Source organism: Lutjanus erythropterus, chromosome 7, assembly GCF_056507025.1.
Source record: "Lutjanus erythropterus isolate fLutEry1 chromosome 7, fLutEry1.hap2, whole genome shotgun sequence".
Taxonomy (NCBI): Eukaryota; Metazoa; Chordata; class Actinopteri; order Lutjaniformes; family Lutjanidae; genus Lutjanus; species Lutjanus erythropterus.
In genome coordinates, this window is record NC_139323.1 from 40,843,966 (window position 1) to 40,868,230 (window position 24,265).

The 24,265-nt window shown below is 40.8% G+C and overlaps 1 protein-coding gene across 1 annotated transcript in view; it reads left to right on the forward strand.

Moving 5' to 3' along the window:
* dennd1b (DENN/MADD domain containing 1B) overlaps window positions 1-24,265 on the forward strand; it is a 156,380-nt gene that overhangs the window by 80,417 nt on the left and 51,698 nt on the right. The window contains exons 10-13 of the mRNA XM_084723793.1: window positions 192-302; window positions 12,806-12,906; window positions 16,015-16,060; window positions 19,216-19,317. Of these exons, the coding sequence (XP_084579919.1) occupies window positions 192-302; window positions 12,806-12,906; window positions 16,015-16,060; window positions 19,216-19,317 (360 nt within the window). The remainder of the gene's footprint in view (window positions 1-191; window positions 303-12,805; window positions 12,907-16,014; window positions 16,061-19,215; window positions 19,318-24,265) is intronic.

A 24,265-nucleotide genomic window follows, 5' to 3' on the forward strand; every position in this document is an offset into this window, starting at 1 on the left:
CATCCATTTATTTTTTACTGCAAAACAGTACGTGCAGAGATGAAGTCCAAGTCCTTTTCCAGCCAGTACTGTATGTCTCTCTTTATGGCACACTCTGGCACTCTCAGCATTGACACTTTTTACTGCAAGCAAGTTGTGCAAGGACAGTTTGTTATGTACCTGCATATCCTTCTGTTTCTGTCTATCTCCAGAGGAACCTGACAGAGTACTTTGTGGCTGTGGACGTCAACAACATGCTCCAGCTCTACGCCAGTATGCTGCACGAGCGGCGCATCATCATTACCTCAAGCAAGCTTAGCACTGTGAGTCCGTTCTATCCAAGTCAGTCTGTGAGCCGCAGTCAGTTACCGGCTCTGCCCTGTCAGGCACAAGAGGAAAAAAATAGGCTGGAAAAAAGTTCAAATACTGCAACCACTTGACGGAGGAGTTTCCTAAACATTTAACTGAAGTCGTGGTGAAGCTTTTACTCTTAAAATGTTCAGCTTTGTGCTTCACTCTCCTGTTAGATAATATACACTCAACAAAAACACTTTTGTATTTGCTCCCATCTTTCATGAGCTGAAGTAAAAGATCTAAGTGTTTTTTTTTTCTGTGCCCACAAAAGGTTTATTTCTCTCACATTTTGTTAACAAATTTGTTAAAATCTGTGTTAGTGAGCATTTCTCCTTTGCCAAGACAATCCAACCACAAATGTGCAACTTATTTTATTAGGCTCTCAACTATGGTTATTTCTCGTAGGACCACAGATGCTAAATTCTTTTCTCAGGAGGGGAAATTTATGACTATTCTGCTTCTGATTTGCTGGAACTCGTTGCCTTCATTAGTTTGGTTGTAGGCTTGTCACCATACCAGAATTTTAAACTTCAATACAATGCTAATATTCTAAACAAGATAATTGATAACTCTTTTGATACTGCAACAAAAAGAAAAAGAAGTCCTTGGCAGAAAAATAGGATTATTATTAAATTAATAACCTGTGTGCAAAAGAAGTCACTGAACTTGGTCTGGTTTTGTCATGTTTTGAGCCAAATCAAGCTGAAGGCAGGACAGTGAAGACTGAACTGAACTGCGGTCTTGATATGGACCTATCACAGTTCTTTATTTGTTCATCAAACTGAAGGCACACCTGTACAATAATCCTGCTGTCTGCATCAGAATCTCTATATGCCACACCTGTCAGGTAGATGGGTTATCTTGGCAAAGGAGAAGTTCTCACTAACACGGATTTTAACAAATTTGTGAGCAAAATTTGAGCGAAATAAACCTTTTGTGTGCACAGACGAAGCCAAAGAAAGTCTTTTTTACTTAAAATTATCTTCAAATTATGAAAAATGGGAGCAAAAACAAAAGTAGTGCCTTTGCATTTTTGTTGCGTGTAGGGTTTTGAAGGCTATATCATTTACATCCAATTCAAAAATCCCCAGATTTTGCTAATTCACACTCAGAGAGAGTCCTGTTTGCTATTTTTGGCTTCATATCACATTCAGATGCCGATTTGTCCTCTTTAAAAAGTATATAAGTCAAACATTGGGACTGTTTCCTAGATTGAACATGATTCTCTTCATCAATATTCCAGCAGGATATCAAACCCTAAGTAGTATGATGAGAATATTTATCTGACATGGCTATGCTACTTGTACAGAGAGAGTTGGACTGATCTCTCTCCACCCCCCCTCTACCCCAGCCACCCCTCTTTGCCCGGGCGGGTGTCCTGCAGTCAGACACTCTGACAGGCTGTGAAATCCACACTAAAGCTGGATCACATTTGACTGTTTGTCTTATAACTGTAACATATTAATGACCTGAAAAGCCTTAAATTATCCGTTATTACATGTCTTAACTCTCTCACATAATTTAAAGTCCTTTCTGTCTGTCTGCATGAGGGAGGAAATCTCTCTGTGTCTTTCTCCCCCTCTTCCTCCCTCTGGTCCTCATCCCACCCCCCCCTCCCCGTTATCTTTGCGGCTGATGAGGCAGAGCCAAATGTTTATGACAGATGAGATGGGAGAGGGAAGTGATGTCATCCCGAGTCCTATCTGTATCTGTAGCGTAGCTGGTCCTGCCTTGGTATCTACAAGGCTGCAGAACACTGAACAGCCGGAGGGGCCTGTGGTGCTGATGGGTGCTGGAGGGAACGGTACCCAAGGGTCTCCCACAGGAGCTATAATCAGGAAGAGCTGTAAAAAATTACCCAGCCCTCAGAGAATTTCACCTGTCTCCCCTCAGCCCCTCAGACCAGCGGCACCTCCGCTCAGGGTGTAGCGCTGTGACACAAGAGCTACACGATGTAAATTATCAGACTCGGGGGTGAGGGTGTTTTTCTTTTTAGCAGGAAGACGGGGTGAAGGTGATTTTTGTCTGTGATTTACAGTTTTCTGCCGCTCTGAGACTAATCTCGGCTTGTTTTTCTTTAACAAATTTATGCCGACAGGATTTTTTAAGAGCTTCCACGTCAGACCTTTACCTCTGTAAGCCTTTTATCCTCTGCAATCCTTCATCCGCTCATCTGTCTATCCATCCATCTTCCTCAGGGAGAGGTGTTTTGGTTTGGTAGCGATGTATGTCAGGCACTGCAGTACAAAGGTATTTTTCACATCTCCGCTGGGATTACTCGCAGGCCTGATGATATTACCGCCCCTGTGATGCGATATTTTTTGCATTGACCTCCTAGTTCAAGTGGGAATGGCTGCCGTGATTCTTGAAGCCAGCTATTTAAGTGTATATATACTTAACAGCAAAGAGCCTGGCTCATTATCCACACCACTGTCTGCTGATCAAATATCTTTAAAGGCTGGGAAATATATAATCAATGTCAGAATCTGTCAAAATGTTTGTTTAAGGGAGTGTTAGCAGCAGAACTGACAAAAATACCCACATTCTTTACTGAAATAGAAGTACAGATACGTGTAGAAAAGGATCTGGTAAAACTAGAAGTACTTATGTAACTTCTTTACTCAAGTAAAAAAGGAAAAAGTATTGAAGTGTACTTAAAGTATAAAATTAAAGAGTACGTTATATTTTTTATGGGGTTTTTTGTCTCGTAAAGTCTTTTTAGTCTAGTTACATCTTATGTCTTTTGTGTCATTAGGTTTTTTGTCTTGTTACATCTCATTACATTTTGTTCCATCTTTTTTGTCTCATTTTGTCTTGTGACGTCTTGGTAAATCTTTTTTTGTTTTGTTTGGTCTTTTGCATCTTGTTGGGTCTTTTGTCTTGTTACAGCTTGATACAGTTTTTTTTTTTTTATCTTGTTACGTTTTTTTGGCTTGTTAGGTCTTTTGCATTCTATTAGATATTTTATAATTTATTACCTCTTTTACATCTAGGTATGTCTTGTTATGTCTTTTTTGTCTTATGTACTTTGCATCTTTAAGTTTTTTATTGTTACATAATTTTTGTCCTTTTACATTTTTCACGTCTGTTAGGTCTTTTACCCATTTTTGTCTCGTTCTGTCTTTTTTACTTGTGTCTTTTACATCTTGTTACCTTTTTTATCTCGATTTTCATCTTTTTTGTCTTTGTCATGTCCATCGTGTGTCATATGCACTGATGGATACACCGATGGATCGTCTTTTTTGTGTCCATTTAGGTTGAAATCAGTTTTATTGTTGGGAAAGTGGCATGTAATGATGCTAAAGTAACAAACCTATATTAAAAATGTAAGGAGCAGAAACTCCAGAGATTTGTGTTAAAATGTTGCCAGAAGAATAAATTCTCAAGTAAAGCACAGATACCTGAAACATGTACTTAAGTACAGTAACAAAGTATTTGTACTTTGTAACTTGCCACCTCTGGTTAGCAGTCCCTGCATGGACAGGTAATATTTCTATAGTCTGCTTGCCACAGATAGAGAGAAGGTATTGTTAGTAACATCGTTAGTACCATCCAGCTGCTTTTCACCACCTCCGCCTGTCCAGCCTCTCAGCCAAGCAAAGAGAAACAGGGAATAGAAAGTGAAACACACACACACACACACACACACACACACACACACGCACAAAGATATACTGCATTTATTCTGTCTGCTCTAGGTGCTGCCTGTGTTAAAGCCCCCGGTGAACCCAGTGTGTCAGTCTGCCGGTACATGGCCGGCGCGTCTCGCAAGCAGCCAACAGCAAAGGAATAAATCATGATCTTACAACAATGCGTCAGTTGACTTATTGCTGTTTCGTGACCGGAGGTGAATGGTACCACTGTTTTAAAAGGCCGTTCGGCGGTGGCGCAGGGGCGGGAGCCAGCCGAGCGTGCAGCCTTGTCATAGGGCCGTATAATAGGGCTGCATCGGCCCTTCCTCTAACTAGTCAGCGGGGAGGACCCCCACCACCACCACCATCGCCCCACCACCCTCCGTGTCTTTCATCTGCCGAGGCCCCCCAGCTCTCGAGCCCAGCCTCTGCCCTGCCTATCGCCCAAACTCACAGAGCCCGGCCGCGGCACTGGCTGACAGCAGCCCTCTCATCAGCCTGTCAGGCCTATGCTAACAAGGAGCTATCCATCCAGCGTGCCCTAGAGTGCCAGCTGTCTCTCTGTTTCCTGCCTCTCCTCTGTTGTTCTTCCCCGACTTCTCTCGACTTTTCTCTCTATCTTAGTTATTCTTTCTCGCTGACATATTATTTTCTGTCCATCTGTCTCTCATTCACCCCGCTCGCACCTCTCTTTCTCCCTGACTTTGCCTCCCTGTTCCTGGGTGTCTTAATGCGTCTCTCTGTTGTTGGGCATCTGCAGAACATCGGGACATCCTCCCTCCCTCCTTCCCCCTTCTTCCCCTCGATAGACTTATCTCAGCCCCGTGCCATGTGTCTGACTTAAACGGCGTGTCCGTGTATGTGCATATGTGCACGTTGTGGGTGTTTGTGTCTCTTTTGCATGCATCTGTTTGTGTGTCTCCAGCACTCACAGGTGTTTGTACCTTATGTCTTATGTCTTTCTGCGAGAGAGTCGGTGACTGTGTGTGCATGTGTGGGAGGCCTGGCGTTAGCTGTTACCCGTGTCGTCCTGTGTGCCCTCTCCCTCTCTCCCCGTGCCACCTACTTGTTTGTGGCACACCTGCGTCGTGCCGGGCCTGACACTGGTGTTTGTCAACAGAGGGAGAAGCAGAGCGCGGGTAATTGGTGACTTACTCTGTGCAGGGGAGGGCTAACGCAGAGATAAACCAACAGGAGGAACGAGGGAGAGGTGGACAGACGGACAGCAGGAGGAAAACTGAATAAGAAATGACGATTTGGGATGAAAATGAGGCTGGGAGAGGAGAAGAGAGGATTGAATTTGGAGAGTGGGTAGGGACAGAGTTGGAAGGAAAGGCTTAGTGGAGGGGAAATGAGTGTTTGAGGCTGGTGTGAAGAGGTCAAGAGCGACTCTGTTGATACCATTCCTCCTGTCAAATTGAATCACGTTGCCTGCAGCAGCAGCTATTTGTCTCACACTCTGCTCTTACTGTAGTCGAACATGTACAATACGTTCCCTCATCTGATAGCACGTACGCAGAGGGAATGAGTGTTATATTTGGAGGCGCTAAATCTCCATTACACTGCCATTTAAAGGGGCAGTTGGATTATGTGATGTAGGGGTGTATGAGGTACTTATACATAGTCAGTGTATTAGCTACAGCAGATGCTGGTCGACACACCTCCAGAGAGGAGTACGAGCATGGAAGCTCAGCACTGCTGTGGACAGGGTCAGCAACAAAAGGTATTTTAGAGCCACTGAAAAAGGTTCGCCCAAAAAAATCAATTTCAGTGTAAGTGTACTCCATATTTAGGATATTTTCACTGCTTTACCTTGCTGTCAGACGGCCTTTTCTGACAGGCAATCGCTGTCATACAGACCGACCTCCAACCCAACCAAACTCCACAGTCAAAATCAGTCATTTTACCTCGCAAAACACTGGAGTTAGTGGTCTACAGTTTCCTCCATCTGTTCATTTGTTTGTGTAATTGTGTGACTTGAGTGTTTTAAAAGGTTAGTTTGGATTCATCCAGTCACACATTAACACAAACAAAGTTCTATCCACAGTTCTGCAAGTTAAATGACTTTTTTCACTTTTTGACATTTTTAAAGTGGCTAAAAATACTTTTTGTTGTTGACTCTGTCCACAGCTTCCATGCTGGTATCCCTCTCTGCTTCTTCTAACTGGGGGGCACAAGACCCTGATACAACCCCACATCAAATAATCAGAACTGTCCCTTTAATATGTGGTAGAGGTGCATGTTGGCTTCCACAGTAGCAGTCTGTCTGTTTCCTGTCTGTTTCTCCTCAACATGTCCAGGTGTTCAGGTAAAGAGGAGTAGTGTGGGTGTAAGTCTGCAGACTTGAGAAGTTCTGAGGTCGCTGGTGGGTCCAGCTCTGTTAGGAAACGTCACTGTCGAAGTGTTGTGTTGCTGTTCAGGCATGTAGAGGGAAAGCTCATCTGAATATGATCATGTATGAATATAAAGAGCTGTGTGATGGTTTGTGAGCAGAGTTTGGTGTAGCTGCCTACATGTAAACTTTTTTGTTAACAGTATAAATCTGTTATTATTCAGCTTTTTGGTTGATTTCCTGCAGAAAACTAATCAGTTGTATCACTGCTTCATACTGCATACTTATTCTAGGCAGGTTTTGAGTGTGAAGTGAGTTCAGAGTCCAAAAGTGACACAGTTAAGTACATGAAACCAGGGTGGCTCATGTCCTTAAAAAGTAACTTACATTAAATTCACATTTACTAATAAAACACTTAAAAAGTATTTAATAGTCTTAAATTCTATTTGGGAAGGTGTTATAGCCAATGGCCATGGTCTTAAATTTAATTAAATGGTGGCATTAAAAAGTCTTAAAACATCTCACATTTAACTTGCTCATACATGTAGACACCCTGGAAACAAAAACAACCACTTCATTTTTTTTGTGTGTGCTGTTGATGGACGTTATTGTCCCACAATGCAATGCACAGAGGAAATAAAGGAGCTGCTCGCAGTTGGAAAATATTAAAGCAGATTTCCCAGTGGTGGTAAAACAGCTTTGAGGACACAACAGAGAACAAAAATTAACTATTAAATCTTTGAAAAAACATTTAAATGTCTATTTGTTTTCTGAAGTTTAATTGGTAGTGACATTCAAAGTCGCAGCTTGATTGACATCAATTGCAAACACATTGTTTAATATCCTCTTGGTATAAAATGACTGTTCTTTTGTACACTGACCGCAAAAACAGTGTGCCAGGACATTTCCTCTGTGGTGCTGCCTTCCAAGGATGTCAAACGTATGGCCTGTGGGCCAGAGCAGGCCCAGTAAAGGGTCCAGTCAGGCCCACACAAAGCAGTCATTAATTCTACAACAGAATACAAGTCTCTGAAAAACAATGAATTATTATTGTGGTCATATTTAAAGATATTGAACACTATCTAGAATCAGCAGGTTCAGTACAAAAGAATCAGACTTCTCTCTTAAAACAGTGTTGGTGGGACATTACTGCAAAAGACAACATTTCTGATTTGTAAATGGTTGGTTAGATAAGAGATAACTGAACCTTCCTCATCATCAGTTTCCTCTTTAGTTGTTGTTGTTTTGGGCTGTTCATCTTTTTTGTAAATGGTTCTTTAATTGTGAACATAAACAATCTTTTTAGAGAAATTTGGAGGTGTCGGTTGGCTGGTTATTGCATGGCTTTGTTGAATACTTTATTCTGATTGGTCAGTTACAGCCATCTGAGGTCTGTTATTTCTGTATAGCAGACCGTTGCTTTGAATAACAGACCGTTACCGTGAAGAACAGACTGTTAGTATGGACGCAGTTTTGATCAAGACTCTGAAGGAGCAATAAAATTGTTTTTAAATTCATATTTTGTGTCAAATGATTGATTTTTCTGTGTAAGTAGCTGTCTAATAAGTGGGATAATGTACAGTGAGCAGGTCATTATTGTAAAATAAACCCCTTCAGGGTGATTTCAGCTCTGATTGGGGTCCTGCGCGTTTTGCAATAATGACCTGCTCACTGTGTATCATCCCTTACTTATTATGCATGTTTTACTGTTTCAGCCCACTTGAGATGGAACTGGGCTATACATATTCCATGAACTGCTGGATATATTAGTATGTAGTATGAATGAGACACAGCAAATGACTCACTCTCAGACAACATTATTGACAAAACTGATGTGTGACCTCTTGGTTCAGGTTTACAACTTCAAAGTTACAATGCAAATTGTCTCCACATTATCTCTCCACCCTTTCTTCTTCTCCCACTTTCACCTCCTCCCTTCCATCTCTTTATGTCTCTGTGTCTCTCAGTCTTTCTGTCCCTGCGTCCTTTAGTCCCGTCGAATGGATCTGGGGAGACCAGTGTTAGTGTGGACACTTTATGTCTCGGCCACGGCGCGCTAAGAAAGCTCTCAGGGCAGAACCAAAGACCTTGACTGCTTTTTGAAGCAGGCTGTCGTTGTATAATCGGTTAGCTTCTCTCAGAGGAAGGGGCAACACACACACACACGCACACACACACACACACACACACACACGCACACACACACACTGTGAGAGGCAGGCAGCCCCTCATTACTGGGCAGAGCCCTGGTCCCTAAGGACTGGACCCAGCACCTAATCCTGTATTTGTTCTTGGGGACTGTATCTGTGATTCTCCATTGAATGGAATATTAAGCACCCAGGTCTTTTGTGGAGCGTGTAAGCCATTTGGCTCCACTCATCTATTATTTATCAGCCTGGCAAATATTTTATCAGCCTTAGCCTCTCATGACCCACTCTCATGTGAAGCCCCCCCCCCATAAATGAAGAAAAAAAAAGAGTGGTACGATTTCTCTTTTTTCCACTTATCTTCCTTTTACTTTTTGCCTCATTCGTTCTAAAACCTGAACAAGGACACAGGGATTTGTATTCGGCTGAATTAGAGAAGCAAATATGTGAACTATTCCTCTGGAGTTCCCTCCAAGTTGCCTTATCTCAGGCACACTGCCACCTCCATTGCTTTGGAGATAGCAAATAAAAGAAAACAGAAATCTAGATTTGCTTTATAAATCATTATCTTAGTTTCAGTAACCCCCCCCCCTCCCCTCCCCTCTCAGCCAACTCCCCCAAAGCCAGCCACCCAGCCTGAGAAGAAGAGAAGCAGGGAGAGAGACTCCTGTTTTCCCTTTCAACCTGAGAGTAAATCATGCCAGTTGGGGGGCTCACCTTGAGGCCTGGTGGAGATAATTGGAGTTGGTTAGCGAGGTGTTCTGTGCCATTACCTCCTGGTACCGGCGAATGGCTGGGGCTTGTCTCGCACTCCCAGAGGAGGAATACACTCGCCTGTTGGCTCTCCACTTAGTGTGTGCGTGCGCGCACGTTTGACACATGCACATATGTGTGTATGTATATCCGCAGCCGGATCGCTGACCTCTCTTCATCACGATTTAATGGCCCCCGTACCGTCACACCGCTTTGGAAAAAGGGAGATGGTTTTGATAGCAGCTCTTCCACCAAGTGCTTCACTTTCACGCATTAATATTCATCGCATTGATTTATTTTCAGAATTAACAAAAAAACAAACTGTTTGCCAGGGAATTAATCCTGACAGGAGTGTGGCATTGTTGTGTTTTATTTGAAGACGGCAGGCAGCGGAAATATGCATATGCAGATACACAGAGCAAGACACCAATTAAATGTTGATTAAGTCCTAACTATTGTGGGACTGTGTGTGTGAGAGACTGCACGGAGACAATAAAAAAAGGGTTTTTTTTCCAGCTGATATGAAAAATGAACGCAGTTAAAACAAACACACAGAGAGGGAGGACACATGGACACACACACACACACACACACTTTTTGTTGTGAGCTTTTCAGATGTCCAGGCTTGATGTTTGGGTGGATTCAGAGGGTGGGGCCCTCGTTTTCTCTTTCTCTGGTTTTCAGCCTGATTTTTTTTTTTTTTTTCCAAGCTCGCCCGCTTTTGGCCGGTCAATTGTGACACTGTGTGTGTCAGTGAGCAGGGGGTCTCCTGGTAGTTGCGCGCGTGTGTGTGATAGTGTGTGTCCGCTTCACACATTGACTGTGAAGCTGCAGCAGTATAACAGCGGCTGCTGCTCCGGGGTCCCGGCGGTATTGGCCTAGCCCGCGGTCTCTCTTGGCTAACTCATGTTTCATTCTTTGGCAATTTGCCCTAATGAAGTCCCGCAGGAGCCCCTCAGACCTCTGTTCTCTTTCCATATTTAATCATGTTATTTTAATCTGGGGGATGAGCTAACGCCTCTTTCTCCTGCCGTGCCTGTGTGTGTGTGTGTGTGTGTGTGTGTGTGTGTTGCAGGTCATTACTATAGCTGGGTTTTCATGAGATGGGATGTCAAAAGGGGGATGCTGGCTTTAAGACAATGGGAGACAATGACTTTAATTTTATGTGTAATGCTTGTTTGACGACATAGAGAGCTCCTTTGAAAGGGGATGTCATCTTCATGTGATTGCGTCTCATTATTTGCTAAAAAAGAGATTATTTTCCCTTTAATTTCTAGGTCAAAGTAGTTGTGGTAATTTTGATTTTTATGGTTACTGTCAGCCCTGTTTTGAGCTTCTTTTGTTGCTTTTGTGCAGGTCGCAGCACAATTCTCACTTTGACATTGAACTGGAAAGCAGTTAATTGTGGATATTTGTATTTTGCCATTCACTTTTGTGTTCAAAACAGGTTAGAATCTGTACTTTAAATTATTTTTTTGTCTTGCCATGTGCAGTACTAGCAATCTTCCTGCAGTGATGACCCACCACAAATGAATCAATATGGAGGAAACATCGGTTTCATGTTTTCTGTGTGTAAAGCAAGTGTTGCCTTTCTTCATGTCAGTCTTTTCTGTGCTTTCCCTTTCACCTCCTAATCAATCTTTCTCTCCTCTGCTGTGTTTCTGTCATGTGTTTTAAGACAAGTGGTTGATCTGCGGCTTTCAGCCTGTTCTTCTCTTCCTCCAACACAATAGCTTGCAGGTCGTGTGTTCATCACAACAGCACCAGGCATGTCAGCGTGTTGTGTTCTGTCTCAGGGCTTTTCTTAGCGAGCAAGATTAAAGGCTAACTCAATGAAATCAAACACGCAGTGCATCGACACATCAACACAAAGCATTAGCACCTTGATCAGACTTTTAAAAACAGGATATTAACAGTAGATTGTTTGGAAGGGAATAGAGCTGAACTTCTTCTGTAGACTTTGTAGAAACTTAGTTGTAGAAGTTGTAGAAAATGTCATAGAAAAAAAGATGAGCAGTGGATATAGCAAAAAGTTATTTTACTGTTTTCTGATGTGTTCAGTTCTTTCTTTTATTGAATACTTTTTATTTGATGAATTTGAACATTTTTACAGGAAGAAAGGAAATCAGTAAGAACAGATGAAACAAAGAACACAGTGCTCGGGGACGTCAGCTTAACAAATCACGGCATATCATGTCAGATGTCAATTTATATCCAAAGGAAATTGCATGAGGTTAGTGTCCTCTTCCTCTGTGGTGTAACTGGACCATTTCTCCCACAAAACCATCCTTTCCATTACAAATATTTCTTTGACTTTGTCCATCCACTGCTTGAGACTTAGAGGTTTGTACCAATTCTTTGTGTTTGTTTTTCTACCAGAAATAAACAGTATTTTGCACAGATAACAGTATTTTTTTTAATAATCACATCTTCTCTTATTACACCAAGACACAGAACCTTAACATCATTAAGGATTTCATATCCAAAAATCTTTCTCAGAGTCAAACTTTTCCTTAACATTTGAATTTTTGGACACGTCCAGAGGATGTGGGCGTGATTGGCGTCGACGTGCCCACACTGTCTCCAGCTCTGCCGTTGTGACTTTGTTGTGACTGTGTCTTTTAATGTGGTGTGTGATTGGGGAAATGGATCAAAATTTTCCAGTCTCTCCACGTCTTTGGGCTTGTGGATGAATGCTGTGCTGTCCAGTAGGGATGCACCCGCATTTGAATACGTCATTCAGAAAACATAAATAATGCCATGGTAGTTTCCTCCATCCCAAGTTGCTTGTTATTATTTGGAAAAACTCACGCCCGTGATTACCTTGGCACAGTGGAAAAACGTTGGATCTACCTCAGTCAACAACTGATATAATGCTCCAAGATTAGCTGAAGGATTTGTGCGTCTGAGTTGAAGAGCAGGTGGTGGTGGGTTTCGGGCACTTCATAAAACTGATTGATTAAAAGTACAGTGTGAGGATGTAGTACAGTGATCTGATTATTAAGACAAAATAACCCCAGACAGGCTCTGAGCTGATCAATAAGTTGACAAAAAATTAATTCAAAATGTTTTAAAAAGGATTATGTTGCTCCTCCAGAACCTACGATCAGAACAGCAGCAGTCTGTTATTCAGAAATAATAGACCTTAGAACGCCAACATCGACCAATCAGATTGGAGTATTTAACAAAGCGGCGTGTTAGATGCCAATATTAAATCATTTTGATGCTTTGTAGGGACAAAAAAATATTTGCAATCAGTATTACATTAGAAAATACAACATTTGCTCTATTTAATATGACTTCCAGTATAAACCATGTCCACTTCTGATCTTATTTCCGAATACAGACGTAGAGACAGATAATTTTGTTGGTTGAACAGATACAGATGTAAATGATAACGTCTCTGTGCACCTCTTTTCTGTCTAGTTCTGTTTCCCAGTTTGCTTTAATAAATCCAGTATTATCCCCTTTCTGCAGTTATTTCTTTGGGCGAATTCCTGAGACTGAAATCACACAAACCTTCAGTAACAGACTGCCAGTAAACAAACAGCAGTGTAAGTTGTGTTGAGATTGTCCTCTCTCTCTCTCTCCTCTCTCTCTCTCTGTAGTTAACTGCATGTGTCCACGGTGCGGCTGCTCTGCTCTTTCCTATGTACTGGCAGCACATCTTCATCCCCGTGTTGCCCCCGCATCTTCTGGACTACTGTTGGTAAGGCTGGCCACCTCTGAAACACACACACACACACACACACACACACACACACACACACACACACACACACACACACACACACACACACACAGCATCAGGATCATCACAATAAATGTTTACACCCCCTCCTTTTCTTTTCTGCCACTTTCTCTCCTTCTTTCTCTCATTTTTCCGCCACCTTCTGGCTCACACACACACACCTGACACATAGATATGTAAACACACACACACACACACCACACCACACCGTGTGTGCCGGTCATGCACCGAGCTCTGCCCCTAAAACCTCGGTGTAAAAGTGCAGACACATGTGTTCACACGTTCTCCCGCCCGTTCTCTGGGTTGTTCTCACGATTCCTCTCGTGACGCGCCTTCTCCTGTGTGGCCCCTCAACATAATGAACGGCCCGGATCACCTTGCTCCATATTTCATGCCGGCGCTAGCACCACGCTCTCATCATGTTAGCCCTCTCAGGGGTTCATTACCACCCATCCAACACAAATCCAACAAATCTGAATGGACTTCATTGAAAACGAATGGAGAGCAGAAGTAACAGCTCATCTGCGGGTCAACTTCAGATCTGTACGTATAAAAGAAAAAGAGAACGCAGAGTGGGGACGTCAGCTTTTGTAAAAGGAGCTGTTTCTTGTTGAATCAGTGCTGATAGCTCGTACAGTACAGCGCTTTACCATAAGGGACACATCGGCTTCAAAAAGCTATTCATCACTGACAGTAAAATGTGATTTTCAACACTCTGTGAAGACTCATCATTATCTTATTTAATCACAGGGATGTCCTCCGTGCACCGATGAGATAACTACATTATACGAGATGCTCTGTGTGCATGTATCTGTGTAAATGTTGATGAAACCTCAGTACTGTATATTCATGAAACGGAGAAAGCGGCGGCTAAAGTGCACGGCTACAGGCCTGCTGTTTGTTTTGCTGTTGCTTTAAGTCGATTACAAGCCTGTGGCTTCTGAATCATTCTGGCCAGGAACACACTGACCCAAAGCTATCCGATTATTGCTGCCTCTGTAAACCTCATCATAAAAATGGTTTCTATTATTTGACTGTTTTGTTGATTTTATTCATCATGCTGGATGGGAAACATGCTCCATGATTCAACATTTCCATGCCACTAACTGTCAGTATGAAGATAAATATCACATAAAATGAGATTGACATGATTATAACCATGCAAAACATATTTTTGTAGGGGAAAAAGAAAACTTTTGACGCTTTTACCCTTTAGCTTTCTAGGAAGCGTTCCAAGTCTTTCTATACTTTCTGAGTCTGCCATGTTGTTAAAAGAAAAAACACCAGCAAATATCCTGCAAAAACATTTATTGTTAATGTCACTTTTATCATTATAACAGGTTAGTAATAACAGTTGTAGCTTTTATGTTCTCAGTATTCTGTAATGCCTTTCTATATAGACTGGTGCTTAGTTGAGTTCAGAATTTTCAAATAGGGCTGGGAGATATGGCTTAAAAATTTTCTCATTATTTTCAGTCAATTCTGTGGTAAACAGTGTAAATCTCAATATACACAATTTCTCTGAAATAACATGCAGTAAATTCTCAAAAAGGTTTGGCCATATGGACAAAATTGTACGGATGACTGCTGGAGCTTGCATGAAATATTAACACGATGTAATGACTAAGTAGTTAAGGTCAAATGATTGAACGGCGAGAAAATTCAGAGAATTACGTCACTTTACTGTAATGCAGCCTTTAAAAGTAGGAAGAGACAACAGTTATGTCATATCAGGATGTAATAATATCCAAAATCTAAGACGATGTTTAGTCTCATACTGCAGAATCATTATAATATCAAAATACTGCCCAGCCCTAATTTTAACTCTTTAAGCTACAAGTCACTGACTGAAAATAAAAAAAAAACTCAGAATGAAGGAGAAACTTTTCTCTTTTTTAATTCTATTTTAAAATCCAGTCCAGTGTCTCCAGATCAGTTTGCTCGTCTGGCTGCACACACCAGTTAATCTAATGCTGTTTTCCATGGTGGTTGTTGGGAAAATAATGTTGAAGTCTGATTTTCAGCCAGCGGCTGTTCCCTACATGCAATGTTATTAGGTTAAAGAACAACAACATGGATGTTAATCAGCTTTACTGCCTATTTTAGAGGCTCCCAATTTTTTTTTCTCATCCAAGGACCACTTATTTCCAGGGGACCCCTTCATGGATGTCTCTTGGAATAATTTGATGTAGCCTATTTTTTTACGCTTAGTTATTTGAAAAAGCAACATGGGAAATATATTAGAAAGATATTAGACATGCGTTAAAATATTTTCACCGTGTCAACACAGAACATCATTGTAGAGAACGCTGGCTTCCATCAGTGATGGTGACGCGTGGATGCTTGACTTCGACATATATTTCTGAAGAGTTAAAGGTCTCTAGGTTAGAAAATAATCTGTGAACCAGTTTAGATGTAAAAATAAATTTTGCTGAACTGTCAGGATTTGGGGAAAAAGTTTGATTATCATAATTTAGAAGAATGAATGTAAAAACTTTTCATAGACCTCGTCACGCGTCACGGAACCCTGGGGGTCCTCAGACCCCTGTTTGAGAACCACTGGCCCGTATTAAGATCAAGGAAATTAAAAAATACATTTCTGATTTACTGCAATAAATCCAATATACATCTATTGCATCATAGTGGTGTTTAAATAAATTCAAGCTGTTGATAAAAATAGGATGTGATAGGATTTTGGGTTATTTAATTTAATTATTCTTTTTTTATTTTTATTTGTTAATTATCTATTGAAATTCTTCTAATGAATAATTGAGATTGTGAGATGTGATGGTATTTGTGTTATTACAGATGATTTTGTCAGAAACCTTAACAGTTTAAAATTATATAAGAAAAAAAACAACAAATCCTCAAATATCTAAATAATAATGAATTCATTTGTGTATATTGAATAATCTGTTAATCAAAGGATGTGATCAGTATTAAGGTTTTTACTTTTTCAGACAGGTGTGTGAAATGTGTCATGTAGCCTCCATACACATTTCTTTACTTGTTGTAACTTTCTAATGCTGATGTTGCTCACTGCTTTGTTTTCCTCTCCATCCACAGTGCCCCCATGCCATACTTTGTGGGAGTTCATCTCAGTCTGCTGGAGGTATGTTACTTGATCTTTTGAAACGTGTATGCATATAAATGCGCACGTATATAAATGTACATCATTATACTGTGTGTGCATAATTATATATGCAGCTGCAAATTGATGTATAGATGCAATACCTCTGCTGTACATCAAAAGTTAGATGTTGATGTCTCCTTATTTGCATCAGATATATATTATGAATTTCAGACTTCTCATCTGTGGATTTTCTTCAGAAATTATAGAAGATTTATATTGTTTATTTCCAGTTATTCTCAGGTCAGCTGATACTGCACTGTTGTGGTAAACTGTGGACTCAATTTTGGTTTAAAATCAGTGAAATTTCTGTAAAATAATTTCCTGCACGTCCAACTCTTTGAATCAAAAACAAATTGACAAAATGTTTTTATCTCTGAAGTACAAAAGACAGTGGGAGAAAGGCAGAAAAGTATCTGCAAACAAAGAGCGTTTCCTCTTCATTGTTAAACCCTGTGTGTTGGTTGGGGGGCAGGCCGTCACCACCGGCGCTGCTGTTGTGTGTGAATGCATGTTGTTGCAAGCACGCGCACATTTGCACTTGTGTGTAAGTGTTAGTATATAAGTGTTTGTCTGTGTGCGTGTGTAATTGTGCAAATGCATATGTCGTGATGCACATGTGTGTTTGTGTGTGTGTGTTTGTGTGTGATATTTGTCTGACAGTTGCGGCAGTGGCAGTATTTATCACACTCTGCATCCGTGACAGACCCCCTTTCCGCCACTACATAATTAGTCCAGATCAGCATGTGAGCCTCCACTGCACAGGCTGTCACAAAAGTGACAAACTAGAAATTCACACACTATGCTGCCTCCCCCCCTCTACACACACACACCTGCCTGCATCCTGCACCACACTGAAATAATTGTTGAATTTGTCGCCATCAGGATGCACACAGCACAGCACAGCAGCACTGTGTTGTTGTTGTTGATGCATGAGGTTTTGGTGCTGTGGAAAATCTTTGCACAAACCAAATGTTCTCCTCAGTGCCATTCTTCATTTCCTGAGCGTGTGTGTGTGTTATAGTAAAGATGTTCTAATATTTTTTTTCCTACACGCCATTTGTCACCGTTAATCGTAAAGGAGTGTGATGACAGTGTGGTTTTAAATGTGACCGCTGTGTTTTCTCCTTCCTGGAGCTTCAGGACTGAAATGACTTTGTCTACTGGGAAACACACCTGGGACACACTAACTTCAGGCCTGCAACTAACCTTTATTCTCATTATCAAGTAATCTTTTAATTATTTTCTAGTTGTGTGAAGGACACAGAGAGCAGGGTCTCAGCGACACACTGCAAAAAGAACTTGGTTTATGTGGCACATCTGAAAGGAAAATAAATATAAATACCTCATATTTATCGTAAATTAATGAGGTTTCTTGTCACTTTGGCAAAATTATGATTCAATAACCATTTGGTTTTGTTGAAATGATTCAGAGAGGTGCTGATTCAACTCGGTGGTCGATTTGGAGGCAGTTTTTTTGTGCTGTTGTGTTGAATTATGTTGCAGAGGGCTGCAACTAATAATTATTTTCACGATGTAAATCATTTTCTCAATGAATCAATTAGTTTTTTGGTCCATAAAATGTTGATGCCAATGTCTTGTTTTATCCAAAAACCAAAAATATTCACTTTACTGTCACAGGGGAGTAAAGAAACCAGAAAATATTCATATCAAAAAACAATTAGTTGATTATGAAAATAGTTAGTGATTAATTTAATAGTCGACAACAAATTGATTAATCACTGCAGCTCTAGTTAACTTAATGTCATGATGTAATAATTAATCAAACTATATTCTCTTTATTATATAAAATATAAAACATTTATGATTCAAGACAAATGACAATTATTTTCTAAAACATGCGGAATAACAAAAACCAAATATGTAAACCTTCAGTAATAATGCTTCAGATCTATTATGTGAAAGCAGAAAATTTATTTTAAATTTTTAATCATCCAAGAACGTCTGCATGTAGAACAGACCTGCATGATTCATTGATAAGTTGTTAACTGCTGAATTAACTGGCAGCTATTTTGATAATTGATTCATCCATTTAAGAAACTGATTCCAGCTTCTTAAATGTGAATATTTTTCGGTTTCTTTACTCCTCTGTGACGGTAAACTGAATATATTTGTGTTCTGGACAAAACAAGACACTGTGAACGTCATCTTGGAATGAGGCGACCGGATGAGAATGGGTGAGATTCGGGGCGGGGAGCTCGGGGCGGGGAGCTCGGAACGGGGAGCTCAGGACGGGGAGCTCGGGGCGGGGAGCTCGGGACGGGGAGCTCGGGACGGGTGTGTCACGTCAGAATCAAAAACACCAGAATCACTTTCTTCACCAAATGTACAACAAACACGGGAATTTTACTCAGTGATACAGTGAGCCAAGAAAGTTCAAACGCTTTCAAGTTAACAAGTTAGAAAAAGTTAATTTGATATAAAATTAAAGATGCTATACAGATTAAGAATAACATACAGTAAGTATAATACAATAAAACATAGAATAAAACATAATTTGTTGTTAATATTATGTGAAGTTCAGCTGTAGATTGTGAGGATGATATGAAGCACAGTGTCCTGACACTTGTGACAGGTGTCTTTTTATTTTAAACGTCTTTTCAGCAGCTAAGAATATTATTACAAGCACACTTTTTAGATTTTTTTTTTTCTTTTTCACATTTTCCTCCTGCAGTGGCAGCTACACTCACATCAACAGTCCGTGTTAATGATGGCCTAATCAGTGCAACAGACAAATGAAAACACATCAAAAATATATTTTTCAAAACTAAAACTAAAATAGTTTCCTGTTTAGCAGATTTGGATGATTCTGAATATTTTCACAAAGTCATATGTTGTTCATTTTTTCTATAACTGTACGGTTAATTTTCAAAAAAAAAAAAGGAAAAACTGCTTGTAAATAAAAAAAAAAAGTATTAATAATAAAATAAAAAAATAAATAAATAAATAAATAAAAATAATAAAAATAATTGTTATTTTCAGCCCTAATGCAGAATCTGACATGTTGTGATCATATTTACAGGTGGAGATTGATTAAATATTGTGAGATAAGGATTAAAATTGATTTAAATTAGCGTGGCAGTGAGACTGACGACACTGGATGTTTCCTCCTTTAGAGAGTACGCAGTCGATCACTGGAGGACGTGGTCATTCTGAACGTGGACAACAACGCCCTGGAGAGTCCCTTTGATGACCTGCACAACCTGCCCAGTGATGTGGTGAGACGCTCACACACACACACACACACACACACACACACACACACACACACACACACACACACCTTCCAGCCTTATCAACCTTTATTGTCTCATTACATGTGACACGCAGAAGGTTCGCTTCTTCCTCTTTCACATCGAGTCTAACTTACATAAATACACATTCTCTTGTCCTTCAATGTACTCTCACGCCTACGTGTACACACACACACACACATACACAGAAAAACACAGAGACCAGCACACACACACATGCAGAAACTTGTCAAAGTATAGCTCTGTCCCCTCCCCACATCATTAATGACTGCAGTACTGGCTCCTCAGATTGTGGCTGTCTAAAGTAAACTCCCGTCGCGTCGTGTGACGCTTGAAGGCAAACAGCATTCCCCGACCATCAGAGGCTTGTGGGAAAATGTGCAACTCCCTTCCCTTCATCTCCATCCATTCTAATCATTATTTCACAAAGTCTTGCATTTCTGCCTGCCCACTGGCACGTTTCTGAGAACGAGAGATAGGAGGAGGGAACGAGGCAGAGAAAAGAAAAGAAAAGGCAGAGATGGGTGATTTTCTAGGGGGAGAGAGTGGGAAGAAGGGGGCCAATTACCAGTGTGGGCAGTGAAGCCACCTGCCAGTGCAGCGTCTCTTTAATTAATGGAGCACTGACGCCGGTCAGTGCTACAGGAAGCATCACCACGGCGTCAGGGTCACTCGCACATTTATTCACACACACTCTTATATATAGTCGCACACAAGCCTGGAGAACAACACACGTGCTTGTGTTCGCCGTCTTTGTCGAGGCAGGAATCTGTTTGTTTAGCTGTTTTGCTGGGTGTGTGTATTAAAGCTCCTCTGTGAGGCATTGAGGCCCCGCTGAGGCTGCGGACGCACTATTACCCACACTGCTAACCGTATATTCTCAGGTTCCACCGCCTACCGGACTCCTGTCCTACCAGCAGTTTATAATTCAATCGACTCCAGACCTTCTCACACTCCCACACTCCTCTGTTCTCCTGATTTAACTGCTCAGCCTACATTAATGCCTCCTTACTACCTGCGATGATACCGTCTTTCCTACATTTTATACAATTACCTGCCTGCTTTTTAGCCTGTTTGCCTGCCTGCCTGCCTTACTGCCTGGCTGCTCGAGTTTCATGACACCTGTCTGCCTTCTCTCGCAGCACTTACCGCCAGCATGGACGTTTCTTGCACCCGCTGTTTGCCTCTCATGCTTCTTTGCCTGCGTGCCTGTCTGGCTGCAGTACCTTCTTCTCACTTCTTGCCTGCTTGCTTCTCTGCACCCAGGGACTTGAGTCCTAAATTAAATTGCAAACTGAGTTTGTCATAAAAAGGAGTCAGGGCTTTTGAAAAGCGACAGAAGCAGAGAGAAAAGCCTTTGTCTTTGCCGTGTGATAAATTAAGTGGCAGGCTCAGAGCCTTTTCGCTTTGATCCCCTACTCACCATTTTTCCTGACTAATGACAGAACATAGCCCACATATCATGTCAAATTACACCACCTGAAACGGAAACTTCACCGGCATTAATATATTTATCGCAACAAATTGTTGTTGTTGTTTTTATTCCTATTCAGATTTTTTTTTTCCCTGTCTCCTCTCATCTTTTCACCGGGGCTCGTAGATTAATAAGGAAGTGAGCAGGTACTAATTGAGTGGAATTCCAGGTCTCTTGTTAGTTTGCTTGTTAGTGATGAGGACATGCCACATGGCATTTGATGTTTGTGTTTACACACAAGGAGATGTTTGAGGCATTGTGCAGTTTGTCAAACAGAGGCCTGAAATCTTGATTAATGCTGAGCGATTCTGTGCCTGGGCTGAGCTGCAGCGCGTTGTTCCTGAGCTATTAAAATCTCTCTTCATTTCTCTCTAATTCTCACTGTAACACTGGCTACCTAACGCTTTATTCAGCGTGAAACCAAAGCCCTGAGACCTATGAAGTAATGATTATTCTCACTTTAAAAGCCCAGCATCACTTTGAATGAATATATAAAGCATGAAATGGATTAAAAGGTAAAGGCCACGGGCCATTTTAGTGCGTATTTTAAGTCTAACTAAGAGGGAAAACAAAGCGCTCTGATGTTGATTTAAGCAAACCTTTAGAGATCCGTCTAATTATGGCGACGCAGGCTGTGAGCACATGTGGACTCTATTACATGGCTCGGCTGACCAGTGGCCGTGCTTTTAGCAGGTTCAGAGTTCACAGTTGTCCTGAATTAGCCGCCCTCTCTCAGACAGGACCCCTACGCCGGCTCCACTAGTGCCCGCCCCTTAATGGTCTTTCCCCGCAACTTCACACATAATATTTTAGATTTATTGACTATTACAAATGCTACCATGCCAGTAGCGGTTCCGTTTAGCAGAAAAAGGAAAGATCTGAATAAGAGAGTAATTGGTAACGGGTCAAAAAAGGATGCACCAATCTTTTGAGAATAAGTTTTGACATTTTTTAAATTGGAAACATCAAAGGTCCAACATTAATTGTACTTTTGTTCTGGATTTGTCTTTTTAAATGCATTTTGACAGTGGAAACAAATTAATCACATCAATCTTTTTAATTTTTTGTTTTTAGATTTTTTTTCCCTTTGTCGGTTTTTAGTTGTAACTATTTATTAAAAGTCGATCTAAACATGAATCCTGTTTTAACCTGCATATTTTGGTGTCTTTGTATAAAAAAAATAATGCAGATCAAGGAACTTTTTTTGTTGCTTTATTTGAGTTTGTGCTTTCTTTTGTTTTCGTGATATTATTAGAGGTAGATCGTCTTTTTTATTTTTACATTGGGAATTTTTAGCAGGATTCTGCATATTTTAAGATATTGCCTAACTTGAACTGAAAGTCTTGATAGTTTTTACACATTAATAAATCATACTAATCTCCAAGAGACTGTGCTTGTGTCTGTAAAATCAATATGTTGACAAGCACACTGAAAAGAAATACTCAATAACAAAAAAAAAAAACAAAAAAAAAACTGTAGTTTTTCCCTGGAAGATCAAGGTATTTCTGTGTCTTTTTCTGAGATCCACAGCTCCTCTTCCGCACAGAGATTGTGCTGATAAAGTTATAATTGGCTTTTGGTTGGTGGAGCTGTTTACCGCGCCAGTCATTAAAAGTATCCAAGAATAGCAAATTAGAAGCCTGTTAATTCTGAAAACAAACAGTGTGTGACTGAATCAGATTTTTTTTTGATCCCAGCAATTGATCTCAAACCAATGACGGAAGAATTTTTTCATGTATTATTCTTTCTGTGCCACGTATTCAAGGTGAGGTGCTACAATGCAGCTTTACATCTTTATTTTCAGATGCTCTCTCTCACATCACAGCCTAATTCCTTCTATTCTCCTCCTCTCTGCCTCTCGCTACTTTGCTGACACCGTGTACCCATACATTCCTAGCCCTCATACATTTGATCATTTGTATTCCCAATAAAGGGGGAAATTTACAGCGTACACTCCTACTTCCTGTATTTCAAGCCTGCATTTGGAGGTTTACAAATGAATGAGGGGGTTGCGGTTGTGTCTGCGCGCCTCTCCTGAGATCACCTGGCACACTTAATCAAACATCGCGGCTTTAATTTGGTGTTCAGTTTCCGATGCTCCCAGAAAACAACATCTACATCATCGTCTAGAAACAGAGTGCAGCAGACAGACAGCAGGCAAACACTCGCACATGCAGATGCACACACACACACACACACACACACACACACACACACAGACACCTACACGGCGTCGGCCAGGAAATGTTCATCAGTGACATTCAGATCTAGTTCAGGAGTAAACTTCTGCTACTCACAGATTTTGGGGTTTGTCCACCAGATCTCTTCACTTTCAGTTTAGACAGAGCCGAGTGTCTCATTTCACCGCAGTATAGCGGAGCCACCTACAGTAAAGCCCCTCGCTCGCACGCTGTTCTAACTAGATTGTAGCTCGGTGCTGGGAATGTGGTTACTCCACCTCGGTTACATACTGTACTTTACCAGAAGCAGCCTCGGCGTCTACAACATAAAATAAAACAAGCAGGGCTGTAGCTGCTGCTGCTGAGGACACGGAGGTCATGTCCTCCTCAGTGTCTGGCTGATTTTAACTGCAGACATAGTTCTTTATTTTGTAAAGTTACACACAAACTGTACATGGTGTCTTTTTAAGATCCTGATCCTGGTATTTATTTAATCTCAGTATCTTTCAATTCAACATTCTTACATGGCAAAAACTTTATTGTTGTCTTTGAGTCCTGTTTTCGTAAAGTTTAATAGGAGTATTTGAACTCATCCCGATACAAATTAAGTAGTTTAAAGTATTTTGTAAAATTGTTCTAGACTCAAACTCAACGACTTCACAGCATTATTTATCCTTTCTTTCTTTAAGATGCACTCAGTTCGGGACGATTCTTGAGACAAGTTGATTTCTCCGGAAAGTGGAAGAAATATTATTTGTACTTTTTTTTTCCCAAGAAAATTTTTGTTTTACAGCTCAGGGCTCAACAGTAAGATTGCCTGCTTGACCAGGGCAAGGAAAATGCCATGTCGGGCAAGTAAATGTGACAAGAATTAAACTATTAAACTATTTTTTAGTAAATTTTCATGCAAAAATGGCAGAAGACGCTGTTTTCATTCTCTCAAATATGGAGAATTCCTGCTTTTCTTCATATTAAACTGAGTATCTTTGGATTTTAGACAAAACAAGACATTTAAAGACGTCACCTTGGACCTTGGACTGAAACTGAGATGGACATGTTGCAGCCCTGGATTAAACCCGACAATTAACTTTAGTCTCGGTTGTTATTTGATAACCGCTAATAAATAAAACAGTTTGCACAGGGGCAGTAAAAATGGACTTCTGGCCCACTTGCCCAGCTGGGCATGTGGGAAAAAAAGTTGAACCCTGCAGCTCAATTTAGAAATAAATTATTTAATAACACTGGGATTTTTTGCAGT